Source organism: Herpailurus yagouaroundi, unplaced genomic scaffold (genome assembly GCF_014898765.1).
Source record: "Herpailurus yagouaroundi ecotype Mexico unplaced genomic scaffold, PumYag 213, whole genome shotgun sequence".
Taxonomy (NCBI): domain Eukaryota; kingdom Metazoa; phylum Chordata; class Mammalia; order Carnivora; family Felidae; genus Herpailurus; species Herpailurus yagouaroundi.
The window spans coordinates 9,992,171-10,011,184 of record NW_024412444.1 but is presented as its reverse complement, the minus strand read 5'-3'; the positions used below and the strand labels follow the sequence as shown (position 1 = coordinate 10,011,184).

Below are 19,014 nucleotides of genomic sequence, written 5' to 3'. Positions count from 1 at the left end.
AACTGTTTTCCCTGCTTCTATTCCTGCCTTGTTGCATCCATCTTGACACCGTGAACTGGAAGTTTTTGAATGTACACGTCATTGCCTTGCTTCAAACCCACTGCATTTGGAATAAAGGCCACCTTCCTCACCATAGCCTTCCTGACCTTACATCATTTGAGTCCTATGTACCTCTCTGCCCTCATCCTCTACTACTTTCCCCTTGACCTTATGTCCCAGCTTTCTGGGACTGTCCCAGAAATAGTCCCAGACTGTCCACTATTTCTCATAGATGTCCATTTTGGGAGCTTTGCACCCACTGTTCCTGATACCAAACATTATTCCTAGGTTCTCTGCATGGCTAGCTTCATCTTAAACTTTAATCTCAGCTCAACTGTCACCTACTTTGTCAGGTAGTATATAAAGTATCCACCATTCTGGCCAACCCTGTTCTCTATTACATCACCTTGTTTTGGTCTTCCTGCACCTTTATCATAGCGTATGATGACTTTGAGTATTTGCCTTCATGTCTTCATTGTCTGTGTTTCCCAACAGATACAAGCCCCCTGTCTGTTTTGGTTGGTGTATCTCTGGCACCTGGGGGAACACCTGCCCTGACAGGTGCTCAACAAAAGAGATGATGCTGTCACTTATCCAGAAGTAGAACCAGAACAGCTATAATTCATCACCTAGAAGTCCTTTATGTTAGAAACCCAGCCTAGGTGGTAGAAACCACCATCCATGTCAGCGCTCTAAATTTATGGACTACAATGCTAGCCACCAAAGGGAATTTCATACCTGCATTCATATAAGATTAGATGGACTTCTAGCCCCAGGATAATTGCCAAACTTTCTCTTGCATCAAATACATTTCCTCTGAGTCATACCAGTAAGAATCCTCCTAGGTCTGACTGAGCTTATCATATCTCTGTTAGAATTCACTACTAGGAAATACTAGTTGAAGTATTAAATCTTAAATATCTTGAAGGAAAGCTTTTCATTCAAATGAAATCCATTTGTGGGGGCAATTAGGAAAGAAAGAAATAAAAGACATCCAGATTAGAAAGGCAGTAGAACTATTTCTATTTGCAATGACATGATCTTGTATATAGAAAATCCTAAGGAATTCACAAAAAACACTATTAGAACTAATTAACATTCAGCAAGGTTGCAAGATATAAAAAAATCAATATAAAAATAAACTGCATTTCTATGAACACTAGCAATGAACAAATAAAAAATAAAATTAAGGAAATAATTCTATTCACAACAGCATCAAAAAATTTACTTAGGAATAAATTTAACAACAGAAGTGCAGGACCTGTGTGCTGAAAATTATAAAACATTGCTGAAAGAAATTAAAGAAACAAACAGAAAGATATCCATGGATTGGAAGGCTTAATATTGTTAAGATGTTAAGATATTCCCCAAATCGATTTAAAGATTCAATGCAATACTAGTTGCCTTTTTTTTTTTTTTCAGAAATTGACAGGTTGATCCTCAAATTCCTATGGAAATGCAAAAAGAATCCAGAAAAGGAAGCCCAAAGTTGAAGGGGTCACACTTCCTGATTTCAAAGCCTACTATAAAACTAGGAATCAAGACAGTGTGGTACTGCACAGAGATAGACATATAGATAAACAGAGTAGAACTGAGAAGTCGGAAACAAACTTTTACATGCATGGTCAACTGATTTTCAAAAAGGGTGACAGACAATTCAATGGGAAAAGACAGTCTTTCAACTGACAGTGCTGGCACAAGTGAATATCCACAGGCAAAAAAATGTAGTTGTACCTCTATTCCCACTATAGACAGAAATCAGCCAGAACTGGATCATAGCACAAAATTTAAGAGTTAAACTATAAAATTCTGGGGCGCTTGAGTGGCTCAGTCTGTTAAGCATCGACTTTAGCTCAGGTCATGATCTTGCAGTTCGGGAGTTCGAGCCCCGCTCTGGCCTCTGTACTGACAGCTCAGAGCCTGGAGCCTGCTTTGGATTCTGTGTGTTTCTTACTCTCTGCCCCTCCTCTGCTCATGCTCTGTCTCTCTCTGTCTCTCAAAAAGAAATAAAACATAAAAGAAAAAAAATTTTAAAAAGTTAAACTATAGAATTCTTAGAAGAAATGATAGGAATAAACTCTGTGATCTCGGATCAGGCAGCCATTCTTAGATATGACACAAAAGCATAAGCAACAGAAGAAATAAATAAGCTAGACTTCACCAAAATGAAAAAACTTCTATTGCTTCAAAAGATAGCCAAAGAAATGAAAAGACAAGTTACAGAATGGGAGAGTATACTTGCGTATCATGTATCTAAGAAACTGTATCCAAACTCTAAGACCTAGATACTAAAAAGACAAATAATCCAATGAAAAAATAGGCCAAAGGTCTGAATAGGTGTTTTTCCAAAGGAGATATACAAATGGGCTGATAAGTGTACAAAAAGATGCTCAACAGCTTTAGTCATTAGGGAAAAGCAAACCCAAACCATAAGGAGATGCTACTTTACACACTAGGATGGCTGAAATGAAAAAGGCAGACAATAACGAGTGTTGACTGAGATGTGGAGAAATCCCCCAACCTTGCTTTGCTGGTGGGAATGTAATATGGTACAGCTGCTTAGGGAAACAGTTTGGCAGTTTCTCAAAAGTTAAATGTAAAGTTCCATATGACCTGGCAATTCCACTCCTAGGTATACACCCAGGAGGACTGAAAACATATGTCCACACAAAAATGTGCATATGAATGTTCATAGCAGCATCTTTCATTATAGCCAAAGAGTGGAAACAACCAACTATCAACTGATAGATGAATAAGCAAATATGGCACACTCACATAATGGATTATTATTCAGACATAAAAAGAAATGGAAAGCTACAACATAGAAAGAACTTGAGAACATCATGCTAAATCAAAGAAGTCAGACACAAAAGGGCACACTGTGTCTGATTTCCTTTATAGGAAATGTCCAGAACAGGAAAATCCATAGAGACAGGAAATAAATTAATGGTTTCTGGGAGTTTGGGGGAAGCAGGCAATGGGGAATGACTATTAATGGGCACAGAGTTTCTTTTGGGGTGATAATAGTGATCTAGGATTAGTGGTCATGGTTGCATAACTCTGTGAATGCACTAAAAAAGGCTGAATTTTGTATTGTGTGAGGTAAATTGAGTGAATTATTAAAACAAAAGTCACCACCATGGTTTTCTGGGACCTGGGGAAAAAATCCTTTCGCAGAGTTAGCAACACACAGCGCTCTTGAGGAAACTTGCTTTCACAGATTCTTTGCTGCAGCTATTAAGTGGAGAGAACGTCGGGTATTAGCACCCTTTCACTATGACCATGAATTTCCTTTTTAAAGGAAGAACACTGGAAGAACACTCGATTCCCATCGTAAATTCACCCTGAAATGGGGCAAGGTGCCTATGCCTTCAATAATTTTACACCCTATTAAATTGAGGTTACCACATTCACAAATGTGAGCCGCAGATTGCAGTGATCATGTGGGTTGTAGAGATCACATTTTATTAACCTGAATTTTGACACGGAGGTCAAACCTCTCTGCACAAATGGTAAGCAGTGCCTTTGTGCCTTGATCCCCTCAACAAAAGATGAAGCTCCTTCCCTCTTTGATCCTCTTGAAGGGAGTACTCTGTCAGTCTCCTTAGCTGTAAAATGGAATAATAAAAAATGGAACGCTGCACAGAGGGCTCCCATGCAGAAGGGACATGTGTCAGGTTTGTGCTTTGTAATTGGCAGTGAGCAGCTGTGAGAAGAGTCTCTTGAGACAACCCAAATGGTGTCTGCATACTGGCTTTTCCTAAAAGCCTCTTAAATTAACAGGACGGGTAAGGAAAGTGCCTTACTCTCTCTCCAACCTTTCATTATTCCCTGGCATTATCTTAGAGCGCTATTTTTCAGGCAGTGGACTTGGCTGAGTGGCCAGCTACTTAAAGTCCATTTGTGCCTCCAGCTCCCAAGGTGCTTTTTGTGCTCTGGTTTTATTTCCACAGAAAGATGGAAATATAAAAAATAAACAATCTTTTGGCTATATTACGATGACAGATTTTACCTAGTAGAAGCATGGTGGCAAAAAGATTAGGGGAAAATGGACTGGAAGACTTCTTCAAGACTTGCTTTGGCTCTGGTTTTTGGCAGCCCAGCCAAGTGGAGCACCATTGTAGAATAAATCTGTCAGGTTAGTTTATTAGCTGTATTCCACTTGTTAGCACACCAAAGAAAAAAAAATTACAGTTAGGTAGAACATTTGTTTTGGAACTATTTTAAAAAAAAATGAGAAACATGCAAAAATAATCCTGACAACTTTTATCCTAAACCACCATAAAACAAATCCATTTTCATTATGTTAGGTGATTTACTACTTTCTTGTGTGCACGCGTACACACATGCATACAAATGTGGGAAATAAGAGGAACGCACATTCCAGTTTTATCTGGATCTTTCTTGAGGAGTGGCCACCATTTAGAGAAGAGTCAGCATGTATTTATGTGGCCCAGAGTGGTGGACACAGGCAGCATTTCTGGACTCAGCTTCAAGTTCTAACTCCTCAACTAACTAGCTGCTGTCCTTGAACACAGTGCATAACCATTCTGAACTTCGGTTTCTTCATCTGGAAAACGAGGATGAAGGTCTCCACCTCTCCGGTCATTGTGAGGATTAAATACTTCACGAAAAAGGGGCTGGCATGGTCAATGCTAAGAAATATTAGCTTTTTCTATTTTGTTAATGATGATGTACGTGTGTGTTCCTTGTGTGAGCGAATAGTCCACCCTAAATTGCTTAGAACATAATTGAGCCAAAGCTTTACAGTATAACACATACAGAATACTCAGGATATGACAAATAGAGTAAACCTTTAATGTTTTTAAAAAAAAAATTTTTTTTAACGTTTATTTATTTTTTTGGGACAGAGAGAGACAGAGCATGAACGGGGGAGGGGCAGAGAGAGAGGGAGACACAGAATCAGAAACAGGCTCCAGGTTCTGAGCCATCAGCCCAGAGCCCAAAGCGGGGCTCGAACTCACGGACCACGAGATTGTGACCTGGCTGAAGTCAGACGCTTAACCGACTGCGCCACCCAGGCGCCCCAAACCTTTAATGTTTAAACAAATTGAAATACTGGGGTGCTTGGGTGGCTCGGTGGGTTAAGCATCTGGCTCTTGACTTCAGTTCAGGTCATGATCTCACGGTCCAAGGGTTCAAGCTGCACATCGGGTTCTGCCTGGCTGTGCAGAGCCTGCTTGGGATTTTCTCTGCCTCTCCCCTGCTCGTGTGCTCTATCTCTCTCAAAATAAAGAAATAACCTTAAAAAGATGGAATATAAGTTCATTTGTTCTGCAGAGCTTCATTTGTTCTCTGGTTTCTAAGTGCAGCTCTGGGGGGGTTGAAGGAAGAAAAGTACTAACATAGGAAGGAAGAAAATCAATCTGATGGACATGAATATAGCCACCAAACTAGCCTAGGGATTTCTTCAATGACACTACTCTATGGTTAACCTTCACTCATGCCATTTATTATTTGGGGGAACTGCTGCAAAGAGACCAGAAAGTGAATAGAATAATGATGTTTTTATGGCTCCTAATGTAGATTGTTATCGAAAATCTGTCAATTTTACTGGCAAGCCTTTGGCTCAAAAAATAAGATCTTCGTTTGTAATTTGCAGGCAGTGATAACTAAAATTATGAGAAGTAACTGGGAAATAAAAAAATAACTATGATGATAATTATCTTTCTCATTAAAAACAAGAGGCATTCTATTATCACTGGGATGTGCAATATACTCTTTTAACAGCTGCTGCTACTGAGCTACAACACATCCCAATACGAAGGCAAATACATTACTGATCACCCAAATGATGAAAAATAGGTACTGCTGAAAATGTGCGCAAAATGGAACAGAACAGAAACACAGCAGGATGTGCTGCCGGCCTCTGCAGACCAGAGCGAAACCACTTACAGCTACTTCAGGAATCGGTCTCAGCTTTTCTCCCGAGATTTCCTTTAGGGACGTTTTGTTTATTGAAGTTGGTACTTGATGGGCTGGTAGGTCCTTTGCTTTGATAACAGCATCTGGAGTTTTCTGAGAGGATTCACTTCTTCTGGGGGGAGAACGGCATGGTGTAGGCACCAAACTCGTTTGAAAGTCTTTTCTATCTATCTGCTTCGCCAAGGAATTCTGGCTTTCTGCTGCTCTTGCTTCTGCGTAGACACTTTTTAGAGGTCCTGTATCTGTCCGCCTTGTAGCCGTCCCCCGCGTGCTCTCTACTGTTAACTGAGTTAACCCTGAAGGGCTAGTTGTTGGGCCCAAGGAACCCTGGATACTGTAGTTACCCTACGTAGGGGAACAAAGTGAAACTATTTTGAGCCAAAATTTATGGTGAAGAAGTTAGTGAGAACAGTTTTTAATAAGTTCACTTATTCTCTGAACAAAGGCAAAAGTATAGCTATCCTATTTTATTTTGCATTAAAAATATAAGTAACTAAAAACAGCAATGCAATGCAAATAGGTATAAATCATTTGCTAAGATACTCTGCTAGATGGTATCTGGTCTTGATAAGGCATATAGGAAGTAGTCACCAAAATTACAGTCATTTCAAGAAAGCATGTGAAAGAAGAGGATCCATAGGAAGTTACTTTAGAATTATATACTTTGACTTCCTAATAAGCTAAGTCCATGGGAAGAGAAAGAGCTAGAACTTAATTTAGCTTATTTAGGCAGGGAAATGTTACTCTAAAAACAAATTGGTCTATCAAAGTACCTTTTTCTTACACTATTGTAGAGAAGTTTTATTCTTCAAGAGCAACAGGTAATAAACATGTTTTGTGAAATATTTTTCTTACATGAAAATTTCAATTATAGTTATTTTTTTCCATAAGACATGAGCATCATTAAATACAATTATTTGGAAAGCTAAAAAGGAAAGCAACATGAAATTTACAAGTATGTAGTTCTGGGGTTATCCCTGGGAAAGCAAAAATTAAAAATTTTAAATCTGAGAAAGAAGGAACTGCAAACATAAAATCAATGGCTGTGAAAATAAATAATGGAAATGAGAAATTCAGGGCTATTTCATTTGGTAGATTTTTCTGCTATAAAATAAGAAATTTAAAAACAAACTAGTGCAGGGGCACCTGGGTGGCTCAGTCGGTTAAGCGTCTGACTTACGCTCAGGTCATGATCTCACTGTTCATGGGTTCGAGCCTCGAGTCAGGCTCTGTGCTGACAGCTCAGAGCCTGGAGCCTGCTTTGTATTCTGTGTCTACTCCCCACCCCCCACCCCCCGTCCCTGTTCACGCTCTGTCTCTCTCTCTCAAAAGTGAATAAACTTAAAATAATTTTTTTAAAAAACAAACTAGTGCAATCATTGCTTATACGTGCCATGGTATTTTTTTTCCAATTTGTCTTATTTATTTAAGTATTTAAATACGTAGGGGCACCTGGGTGGCTCAGTTGGTTAAGCCTCTGACTCTTGATTTTGGCTCAGGTCATGATCTCATGGTTTGTGGGTTTACCACATTGGGCTCTGAGCTGTGCAGCCTGCTTGGGATTCTGTCTCCCTCTCTCTCTGCCCCTTCCCCACTCACTATCTCTCAAAATAAATAAAAGTAAACTTTAAACATGTGAATATGCAATAAATAGATATTAAACATGTAAATATGTAATAAAAGGATATTAAAATGATAAACTGAGGACAGAAAAAAAATCAATAAAAGCAGAGTACATTTTAAAGACATTATCTGATGTCTTAGAATGTGTATCTTACATTCAGTTTCAGTAAGCTATTCCCTACTCTTCCATTTGTAACCACAAAGAACCAAGCATCTAGTTATTCCCCAAATTTGGTATTTTTTAACCTTTTTTTTTTTTTGTTTTTAATTTTTATATATATATAGAGAGAGCTTAAGCAGGGGAGGGGCAGAGGGAGAGAGAGAGAGAAGTGTGGATCCCAACCCTGGGATCATGACCTGAGCCGAAATCAAGAGTCTCACACTCAACCATCTGAGCCACCCAGGTGACCCTGGAACAGATTTTAATTCAGTCTCGCTGCTAGATAGTGCTAACTCTTCTCTAACTTAAAAAAAAAAAAAAAAAAAAAACAACAGGGACACCTGAGTGGCTCAGTCGGTTGAGCGTCTGACTTTGGCTCAGATCATGATCTCACAGTTGGTGGGTTTGAGCCCCTTGTTGGGCTCTGTGCTGATAGCTTAGAGCCTGGAGCCTGCTTTGGGTTCTGTGTCTCTCTCTTTCTGCCCCTCCCCCACTCACACTCTGTCTCTTAAAAATAAATGTTAAAAAAAATTAAAAAAACAACTCTTGTTTAATTTTCTATAATTGTTATATACAATTGGCAGTGGGATTTCTTTGAACAAAAGACCCTCTACTAATTCATTTCCATCATATTTCAATAATAAAAACATGTACCATCTATTTAAAACAGATTGGCCTTAAAAATAGGTTGGTTAAGCACAGAAGGTATAATTATGCATCTTTGGGCCACAATCTTTGGATCACTCTGGGATTCCATTTTGTATATGACATGGGCAGAAGTTAGGAGCTTTTGCAATAAAATATTTATTAAGCTCCTTCTATGAGGGAGGCATTTTCTAGGCACCATATAAGATATACAGGTAAGAACATGGGCACTGACCTCGGGAGGCACAAAGTCTTAAAGGCAAAAAAAGCATAAAGCAGAGAGATAGATACCTACAAAAGTAATAATTTCATAAGGTAGAAGGCAGTAAATATCATTCCAAAAGTTTCAGATGTACTATTATGAGAATTTAGAGGGATGCATCAAAAGTTAGATGTTTGCTACATCATTTTAAAAACACTTTAAAAATAAAATTATTATAATAAGTCTATTTTTTGCACCTGTGGGTGGGTCAGAGTACAGCCTTTTCTTCCCCCTCAGTAGTTTACTCAGGTGTAAAATTATTTCTTTTTGCTTGGCATGAGCGGTGATTACATACACAGAAATACTGATGAGCTGTGTATGGACATTCATCTCACATTTTTCCTAAGATATGCCCTGGTTGGGAGATGGGCCGAGGAGGACAGATTTAGCCGTGTTCCCTGGTGAGCATTCTCCTGGTTGTACTGTATTTCCACGGTATTGTTTCTATGCTATTTTAAATATATGGAATAGATAAATAACTGGAGAATCTGGGTAGAGTGAAAAAGGCTTGCTTACTTTGGCTGCCCCAGAACCAATTCTGGTTTGCCCCAGATTCTGAAAGGGGAATTAGTATAAACGAGAAAGGGAAGAGATATAGGAGAATAATACTTTGATTTAAATTGGGTCGGCTTCTCTTTTAGGGAGGAAATAAATAGAGAATAAAATGTAGTAATGTATTTTCTAGGAGTGGTACACTGGCAAAACCCTATTCCTTTCTTTAGCAACACTTTGATTTACTAAAATAGATGATATACATATAGATGATATTTATTGATTTCGTAAATGTAATACCTTTGGGCTTGACATGCTGTTTGATTAATTTTTTCTTATATAACATATGCATTTGTTATATGCATTAGAAGTTAGCTTACTACGACCTGATTGAAAAACAACCACTCTTTCCCCTTTGGTTTATCACTCAGCTACTGAAAACCTGTACAGCAATTGAATATAATTTGTCAGAGTGGTAAAGAAATTGCCATGCCATTTTCACATTCCAATCATCTGTTCATCTGTTTCTCAGAAGAACAAATACAAAATGCCTTTGATTTAACTTAATATATTTTTTTTAAAAGTCCCAAATCTCTTGAACTGTTTGTCTTCTGGGCTCAGAGGCATTTGTTTGTTAAATATTCAATCACGCCCCAGTGCTGGGAACATCAATAGAGTTTGCCTGATTAACTGTAGCACAGCATATGTACGCTGAAGATGAGAATGATTTCCCCAAGGACCCAGCACTTCCTCTGCTGAACTATGTTTCTTAAAAGGACATGCAGATGGGCATTTGGACAATAATTTCTGGACGCACAGAATGGATTGTTCTTGCTGAGCTGTAATTTTAAAAAGATAATTTTAATGACTCTTGAGGGCCACCTACTTGGAGCAGATGGGACCCAGGCTCTTTGTATCAAAACTTTAATGTTGAGTGAGTCAGGATGGAACTCTGTTTTAGCCTTTGTGAAAGTGGATGATCATATTTATTTATATTTCAATTGATTTTTTAATTCAGCCCACAGTGAAAAAACGTCTTCTATAACATTTTTAAAAGTTCTATAGGGGCGCCTGGGTGGCGCAGTCGGTTAAGCGTCCGACTTCAGCCAGGTCACGATCTCGCGGTCCGTGAGTTCGAGCCCCGCGTCAGGCTCTGGGCTGATGGCTCGGAGCTTGGAGCCTGTTTCCGATTCTGTGTCTCCCTCTCTCTCTGCCCCTCCCCCTTTCATGCTCTCTCTCTCTCTGTCCCAAAAATAAATAAACGTTAAAAAAAAATAAATAAAATTAAAAAAAAAGTTCTATAAAAAAACACGTCTGCAATATTCCAAACACACCTTTGATGGCAGTTCTGAATTTGTAATTGAGGTGGAGTCAGCAGGAGTTTTTACTTTTGTCCAATGTTTTAGTGACTAAATGTATGAACTGACAGCATCTTTTAGTTGGGACATTAGCGCTATCAGCCAATAGAGATGATATAGGTATATATTTCCATTGTCACCTAAAGAGCACAATTATTTACATAGATACAGTTAAAGACATGAGTCATAACAGAGTGAGGAAAATAATTTCTTCTTGGGGCACCTGGCTGGCTGAGTGGGAGGAGCATGTGACTCTTGGTCTCAGGGTCATGAGTTCGAGCCACACGTTGCATGCAGAGATTACTTAAAACTAAAATCTTGGGGCACCTGGATGGCTCAGTCAGTTAAGTGTCCCACTCTTGATTTCTGTGCAGGTCAAGTTCCCACAGTTCGTGGGATGGAGCCCCATGTCAGGCTTTGCTCTGACAGCATGGAGCCTCCTTGGGATTCTCTCTCTCCTCTATCTCTGCTGCTACCTCTCTCTCTCTCTCTCTCTCTCTCTCTCTCTCTCAAAATAAATAAATAAATAAAGATTTTAAAAAATCTTAAGGGGCACCTGGGTGGCTCAATTGGTTGAGTATCCCACTCTTGGGTTTCGGCTTAGGTTGTGATCCCAAGGCTGTGGAATTGAGACCCTCATTAGGCTCCATGCTGAGTGTGGAGCCTGCCTGCGATCCTCTCTCTCTCTCTCTCTGTCCCCTCCCCCTCGGTCTTTCTCTCCTCTGCCCCTCATCCCCACTCGTGCTCTCTCTCTCTCTCTCTCAAATAAAAATAAATAAAATCTTAGAAAAAGATTATTATCTTCTTTGATGATAATAAGATTGACCACTCAAATGTATCTTAAAGGTCTTCAGTAACAACCATCCCCAAGAAGTATTTTTACTTCCACCTCTTGAATTTTACAGGAAACCATTAAAGTAATACAGTTCTCTCTGGGTGGCAAAGATAACTGATAGTGGTAACTTATAATGCATTTTACTAACTAGTTTATAAGGAAGTAAAACGAAAAGAAGATGTAAGTGTTTCTAACAGGTAATTAATCTGCAACATGCTTGATATTAAAAGGGGTTGGGCAAATTATTTTTGTAAATATGTTTACCTATAGCCAATGATGCTTCACAGACAAATCATAGCAGAAGTTAGAAGGACTCTACGGGATGGGCAAACACCATCATGTGAATATTTGGGGAAAATGATGAGACTCCTTTAATTGTTTAAGACAGAAACATATTTTTCTATAAGTTAAGACTTCATGCTCTTTTAGCTGATAACAATTTAAAGATTTCTTGTGGAAACTCTATCCACAATCAAATATTTACCTGCAAGATGTTTATCTTTTAGCAAAAGTGGCATAATGATATTCTAAGCAGACAAGAGTTTTATAATGTTTTTACTTGCCTACAAAAATGAAGAACCAAGTCACAAGAACCAAGGGGCCTGTGACTTCTGCAGAGAAGAAGAGAGCTTCAAAAGATAATAATAAAGACATATAGGGGCTCCTGGGTGGCTCAGTCAGGTAAGCGTCTGACTTCAGCTCAGGTCACGATTTCTCTGTTCATGAGTTTGAGCCCTGCATCGGGCTCTGTGCTGACAGCTCAGAGCTTGGAACCTGCTTTGGATTCTGTGTCTCCCTCTCTCTCTCTGGCCCCCACCACCCCCTGCTTGTGCTCTGTCTCTCTGTCTCTCAGTCTCTCAAAGGTGAATAAATGTTAAAAAAAAATTCTAAAGATAATAGTAAAGACATATAGATGTGAACAGCCTTAAAAAGTTTCTCATGAAAATTAACTATTAAATTTGCCTGGTAGGTTTACAGAATATGTTATGTTGTAATTCATAATATACAGGAATAAAAATGCAAGGCCATATATTCAAAATAGAAGCCTTCCATTTTTTCCCAACACATACATTGACATTTAAAAGTTTTTAAAGGCTACACAGAAATATAAGCAGCCTCAAATGGAGTAAATATTCTTTCTATTTTGTGTATGTACGTGTGTGTGAGAAAGTAATTCAAATTCATTAGTTAAGTGCACAGGGGTGAATGTTTTGTAGACGAACTCAGAAATCTAAACTATCAGGAAAAAAATACAACGAAACAGCTTGTTAACAAAAAAGTACCTTGAAAGCAAAAATAATGGGAAAGCTGAGAGGGAGGACTAAAAGGGTCCTTTTACGCCGTTGTTGGTGAATTTGTCCTCTGCAGCCCTCTACGGAGTTAGATGGGGAGAAGATCTGGAAGCTTCCGCTAATTTGAATTCTCTAAGTAGTCAGTCTACATAATTCATGTCCAACTATGGATAATTTTTTGGCTTAATGTTCCAATTTGGATTGTGATACAGGACAAATTACCTGGCCTTGCAAGTATCTACTTTAGTGTGTGATACACAGCCAGAGTTTTGGGGGAAAAAATGATGGTATTTCCAAATGAAAAATTAAGTTAGGGGAGTAATAAAATATTAATATAAAGCTAACTATCTCAAGTTGTAAACCAGGCGTATACTCAAAGCCACGTTGGGAATAATGGCATAAAATACAATGTAGAGATGATAACAGTAACAGGCTTTTTTTTCCTTTCATATGCTGCAATAGTGTGAAAGGAGCTTTCAAGGATAATTCACTTTACACAGTAGTCTTGATTTTATAGCTATATATTTCCATAGTGTGCTTTTCAAATAAGAAGTACAAACTCAAAATTAATTGAGTATCAGGAATATTAGCATACATGGCTGCCTAGGGAATAAAATATATAGTACAGCAAAGACAAGAGCATATGCAAAAAAAGAAAACTTATAATTTTGAGGATCTCACACTAATGAAGATCTCAGATGTGAATTAATGAATAGGCACTTAAATTACAAAATCAATATATCACTGAAAGCTTATTTTAATTAGCCTTTACTATTGTATGTGTACTTTCCCTCTAGCTATCATAATAACACGATTTGATTTTGCTTAGTTTACATACTACTGAATATACCTAATTTCCCTTTAAAAATACTCAATGGTCTACCATCAAATAAAGTCTTTTAACTACAAGTTACAAACCTAAAGCATAGTAAGTAATGTAATTATACTCATTTTTCCACCGTTATTTATAACATAACATTGTTTTCCTTAAGTATAATTATGTTACTCTAAGGATATAACGTTCTCAAATAATGCAACTAATATAGTAAGGATGCCTAAATTAACCGAACTGATTCTTCTTCAAAGACTATATGTAAATAAACATTTGAAATATGTAATCCAATTTCCCATTGACTTACACAATTAATAAATGGGAGAAGTAATCCTACAGAAAAAGAAATGACCAAAAAAGCCCCAAACAATTTGATAAAGAAGGGATCATCACAAATTCTAGAACTCATTTAAATACAACCCGACATTTTTGTTGGTCATGTTTTCTATTTTAGTTTGTGTCTTGTTCTTGCCTCTAACAACAAACCCTAAAGCCTGTATAATATGACAAGGCTTCTGCCCTTCTCTCTGGCTGCCACTGTTAGCAGGCTCCCACTAAAGGTGGGCCAGGACCAGTGTTAGCAATGAGATGGTCTGAGTATAGGCTCTAGCCGTATGCTACTGGTCATTTTGATGGTCATGGCACAGGGGTGACCAGATAGCTATGCCTCTCAGAGCTTGGGTAATGCATGATACATTTATTTTCGATTTTGTATAGTTGGTAATTAGCATATGTCTGCATAATAAACAATGAAAAATGTAAGGAGTAGCTAATAGCAAAAGAAAGCACATAAAGTGATAACAAGTTAAAATATTCAGAACTAGTATTCATTTTCCCATGAAGCTCTATTGCTTCTTGTCAAGACTTTTCCTTCGTACAGACAGAAGAGGTAAGTTCCTCATGTCGTGATATTTAAAGGGCAGTTTCCCATAAAACTTCTCTCAAAGTTTTCCAGGGAAGGAACTAATAATTCCCACCTGCCATGAAATTTCCACCATTACAGGAATTCTTTTGGTTTAGGTAAGAAAGATGGTGCTGTGCACAAGGGAAAAGGATGGGCTATCGTGTTAATGAAATGATATTAATTAACTTATCAGACTAGCCAATTAAGACCGCAGAAGAATTGACAGCTGGGATGGAGGAGATACTAGATGCTGAAGGCAAATCTCTATTTTATAATTTTTATACCTTAACGTTATTCAGGGTGAGAGGGACAGAGACGTCCTGAGCACAATTTGATACCCTGGCATCAAATATACTATTTATGCAAAAAGGGATTTATAGTAGGTTTGTTTGGTAGGACTAATGGTTTCACCACACTCAGAAGCACATATTATAGAAAAAGGATTCCCCCATGCACTTTGCTATGGAAACTCATTAAAAGTTGCAAAACACCATAATTACTGCCTGAATACTCTCATCACATTCTCAACTGGCTCTGAAGGTAGGAGCTCTGTACCTAACCTGCATGCTACTGTACGAATGGGGATCCTTGAGTTATAACTTGAAAAAAAAATTTTTTTGCAAGCATACACAAAAATTTTTTCTAATTATAATTATATAAGCATTGTATTACATATAATCTATTTATACTTATAAATACATTTATTATATAATTTATTAGATATAATAATTATTATATAACTTTAATATAGAAATGATTTGTATAATTTCTCTAAACCATAACTTGACTGTAATCTGCTTTTAAGATAATTATTTTTCACAGAAAATATGAATGCCTATCATTAGAGCACAAAACTAAAGGAACTTCACAAATAAATTCATTTTATATGGGGAAAAAGAGTTACTGGATTAAGTTTTAAGCAAATGTTTCAGAACTACTTTCCATTTGGTTTATAACGAGTTTTTTTTTTTTAAACTTTATGTGAATTTACCAATTTGTAAGATATGTTTGTATTCTAAATAACCGCAAACAGAAAACCCTTGGGTAAGGCAAGTCCCAGCACTAATCCATGATTCATTATCTAGACTTTAATTGGCACAACTCTTGAAATTCTGGGACCATATGGAAAATAATGAGTCCTAATAGGTCTAAGGTGGAGAGATGGCAGGGGAGTAAGGAAGCCAGAAAACTGTCAATTCGGAATGCTTGGCCACTGCAGCACGATTCCCCCAGAGAGCCAGAACAACGTGTTCTCAATGTCTTACTGGTCTCGCCATCATCCAACTAAACTGCGTGTTACTTCTCATTCTGTGAGGCAAAAATTAAAGCGAAAAAACAAAAACAATCCCAAAACTGGTTTCCATAATTAAAATTGAAATTGGCTGACTGCTAATAAAAAAGGCAGCAATTTAGAGTTACCATAACAACCTGAGGCAACTGTTGACTGACACTGCAATCTGCTGCATTTTTATAAATAGCAGTTGATTTCTCCTCTTTCATTTCAACTGGTTTTAGCGCTCATTGGAGCTAATGCAACAACTGCGTTTTAAAACGACTGCACTTATCAAGCAGTGTTACCTCTTCGCTGCTGTCACCGCCATAAAAATCATCCTCCGATTCAGTGTCTCTCCTTGTCACACTGGTATCCTCTTTTAGATCCAAAATAAATGGGCACCCCTCTGGGGACAGAGTTTGAGTTTTTCCATGAGGTGCTGATCGCGGTCTTGATGAAAAAGTGAAAATGTCCTTTGGAACAGCCTGGGTTTCCTCTGCCAGTTGGTCACGTTCACTTTCCTTGCTGGCTTCTAGCCACAGGTGTGAAGCGTGGCGGGAGTCATCATCTAGAAGGAGAGACTGTCTGCTGGACGCCAAATGGGAAATGTGATCATTTTCAGGAAATATCCACTCATCTGACATTTGAAAAAGATGAGAAAAATTAGAGGAGTGTTCCAGAAGTGTTATATTAGGCAGGTGGTTAGTTCAAAATTTCTTGTGTTGAAACAGAGATTTATTAAATAATGCAGAAGTCAAGGAATGCAATCTATCCACATCCTGTAACCTGCTAAACATTTAACCCCATAGATCAGAGCCTACAGCTATGGGCAACTCATTTGCACTTTCTCTCCATCTGAGTTGAAGTACTGGCCGGGAAATTTATAAGTCTGAAATAATTATCACCTGTCTTGCAGCAAGCTCTTTATAGCACAGCCTCATCAATTTGATATTCCAGGGGGGAGGAAATCTTCCAAATTTAAAAGCGTCTGAGTAACTAATATCTTCTTTTACCTGTAGGAGGGCAGGGCATTTAACAAGTTTCTTTAAATAAAATATCTGGGCATTGTTCAGATTACAAATCATGGAGGAGAGGAAACCATGAAGACGTTAACAGGCTTTTCTTTTCCCTTTCACTGACTGAAGTGGGGGCAATTCATAGACTAAACTGAGTAGACTTTTCAAGTAATAGTAAATCCACAGAAATACTTGTTAATGTGACTGGTGATTTCTGCTGGTGAAAAAGTTCTTTATGTTTAACTATAGGAGGGAATGTTTTCATACAAAAATCTTTTTGCACAACATTGTTTTTGTTAAAAATACTGAATACTACACCACTGAGATACATTTATATCAAAACTTTAAAAAATCTTTTAAAAAGTAGAGTTGATGTACAACGTCACATTAATTTCAGGTGTATAACAGTTTAATCTTTTATGTAACACTGAGGTAGATTTTTATAGCTATGATCCAGGCAAATTGGAACAAATATTTACAATGAGTATCATTAAAAGCATGCTTATTCTCTTTAGAATGATGGCAGGAAAAAGTCACATTTTCTCAACTTAGTCTATTTTCCTTAAAATTTACTTTTTTCCCTCCTACATTATGTCAATGGTGAAAATCTTACAAAAGTCTGGGTTCAGCAGAACCAAAATGTGGACATGGTCATTTTATCCTGACTCTGGAATCTGGCTACATTTATCTTCACAAGGAAAGTAACCAAGATTTGCTGACTTGAAACTCTAAAGCCTACATCAGGAAACAAACAAAGAAAAGACCTTTAATAAAAGTAACATTAATGGCACAAATGAAATTGTATTCAGCATAATGTATTCGCTGGTTGCGTAACTTAGGACTATCATTATATAACATAACTTGCCTATAGAAAGAGTAACAAACACTTAGGGAACACCTACAAGGGACAAGGCTTTCACATTTTCTGTAGGTAAATGGCCAACAGCAGGCTGAATCTATGTCATCAGACCACATTCACAGGGGATGTGGAGACTCCTGGGTCAGTGTGCCGTGAGCAGGTGAAATAAACAGATTCACTGGGCTGTCCTCTTTGGGACAGCAAAGTCTTTCACGTGGTGCTAAGAACATATCACATGCTTTGTAAACTCTGTAGATGCTTTATTAATAAGTAAATGTTGAAAAAGATTTAAAAAAAAACCCAATGTGTTGCATTACATACATGGATCCGTAAAGAAAATTGGAGGAAAAGATACTGGGAATCTTCATTATGCAATTAAACAACGTGCATGACCTATTGCCAAACATATTATTAACTATCAAAAAGTCAAAGTCAAAGGAGTGTTTTTACACCAAACGGACTCTAATTATCTTACCGCCACATGCTTTTTTGGAATTTGTAGTTTTACCTCAAAGTATTTCCATATCAATTGTAATGAATAATTTGGTGTGTTTTCTTAGGAAAATATGTAAATTACTGTGTAATCACAATATTGCAGCAAACAAGATAAATGCAAGAATGATCACCTAAACATCTAATTAGTTTTTCTACACAGTCAGATTTATGCTAGAGACACTAATTGCGCCTAACATTTTAATGAAGGTTTCAACATTGCATAAATAAGACTGACAAACTACAAACAATTTTCATTTATTTTCCCTTTTCCCTCGCTCAGAACAATTCGCCTTTGTAAAAGTACCACACACCTGCTAGGCAAGATATGTTGATGGGCTCAATGTGCTAGACTCCAACCATCTCCATTATAAAGAGGATGGGGGACTTGTAACAATAGGTAATCTTTGGGGATGGTGATGATGTCAGGTGAAAACTTTGGAGTTTCAAACTTTCCTTCTGATGCATTGAAACTTGAACATAAAAATACCCTTTCATCCCTCAAAGTCTGACATGCAAGTGGGGTTAAAAGGAGATTTATGAAAAATGATAGATTTTTAGCAAGCGACTGAATCACAACTTTTCAAAATGACTGGGTTTGAAATGTTTGACATACTTAGATTTTATTCATTATTAACGATTCTGGGGTGCCATAAAGATGCCAACCTGCTTGATCAGGAGACTGTGGTGCTGGAGAGCTTGGGTTCATCTCTGCTTTCTGTTGGGACACACTGTTGAGGGGGGTTGTCGCTTTATCTTCATTCCTGTTATTTCCCGAAGAATAGCCTTTATTGGAATAAATATTTTCCACTATGTTATTTTTGATTTTTTAAAAAAGTTATTTTCAAAGAACACTATTAACATGGGGTACTTTTCTACATGACTATTGAAAAGCACATCAGAGGTGACAATACAGATTATATGCAGTTTTTTTTTCTTTTCCACTAGAATGTTTTAAAGATGAACTCAGCTGCATTTTTGTAGCG

The 19,014-nt window shown here is 37.6% G+C and overlaps 1 protein-coding gene across 13 annotated transcripts in view; it reads right to left on the bottom strand.

Annotated features, from left to right (window-relative positions):
* The window catches only part of CFAP20DC (CFAP20 domain containing), a 238,572-nt gene that overhangs the window by 71,060 nt on the left and 148,498 nt on the right, over positions 1–19,014 (bottom strand). For 10 of the 13 annotated variants that reach the window (XM_040454584.1, XM_040454589.1, XM_040454590.1 and 7 more), the window contains 3 exons: positions 18,695–18,814; positions 15,967–16,298; positions 5,956–6,330 (listed from right to left, as the gene is read on the bottom strand). In XM_040454584.1, coding sequence (XP_040310518.1) covers positions 5,956–6,330; positions 15,967–16,298; positions 18,695–18,814 — 827 coding nt within the window. The remainder of the gene's footprint in view (positions 1–5,955; positions 6,331–15,966; positions 16,299–18,694; positions 18,815–19,014) is intronic. The other 3 variants (XM_040454595.1, XM_040454596.1, XM_040454585.1) reach the window with 2 other exon arrangements.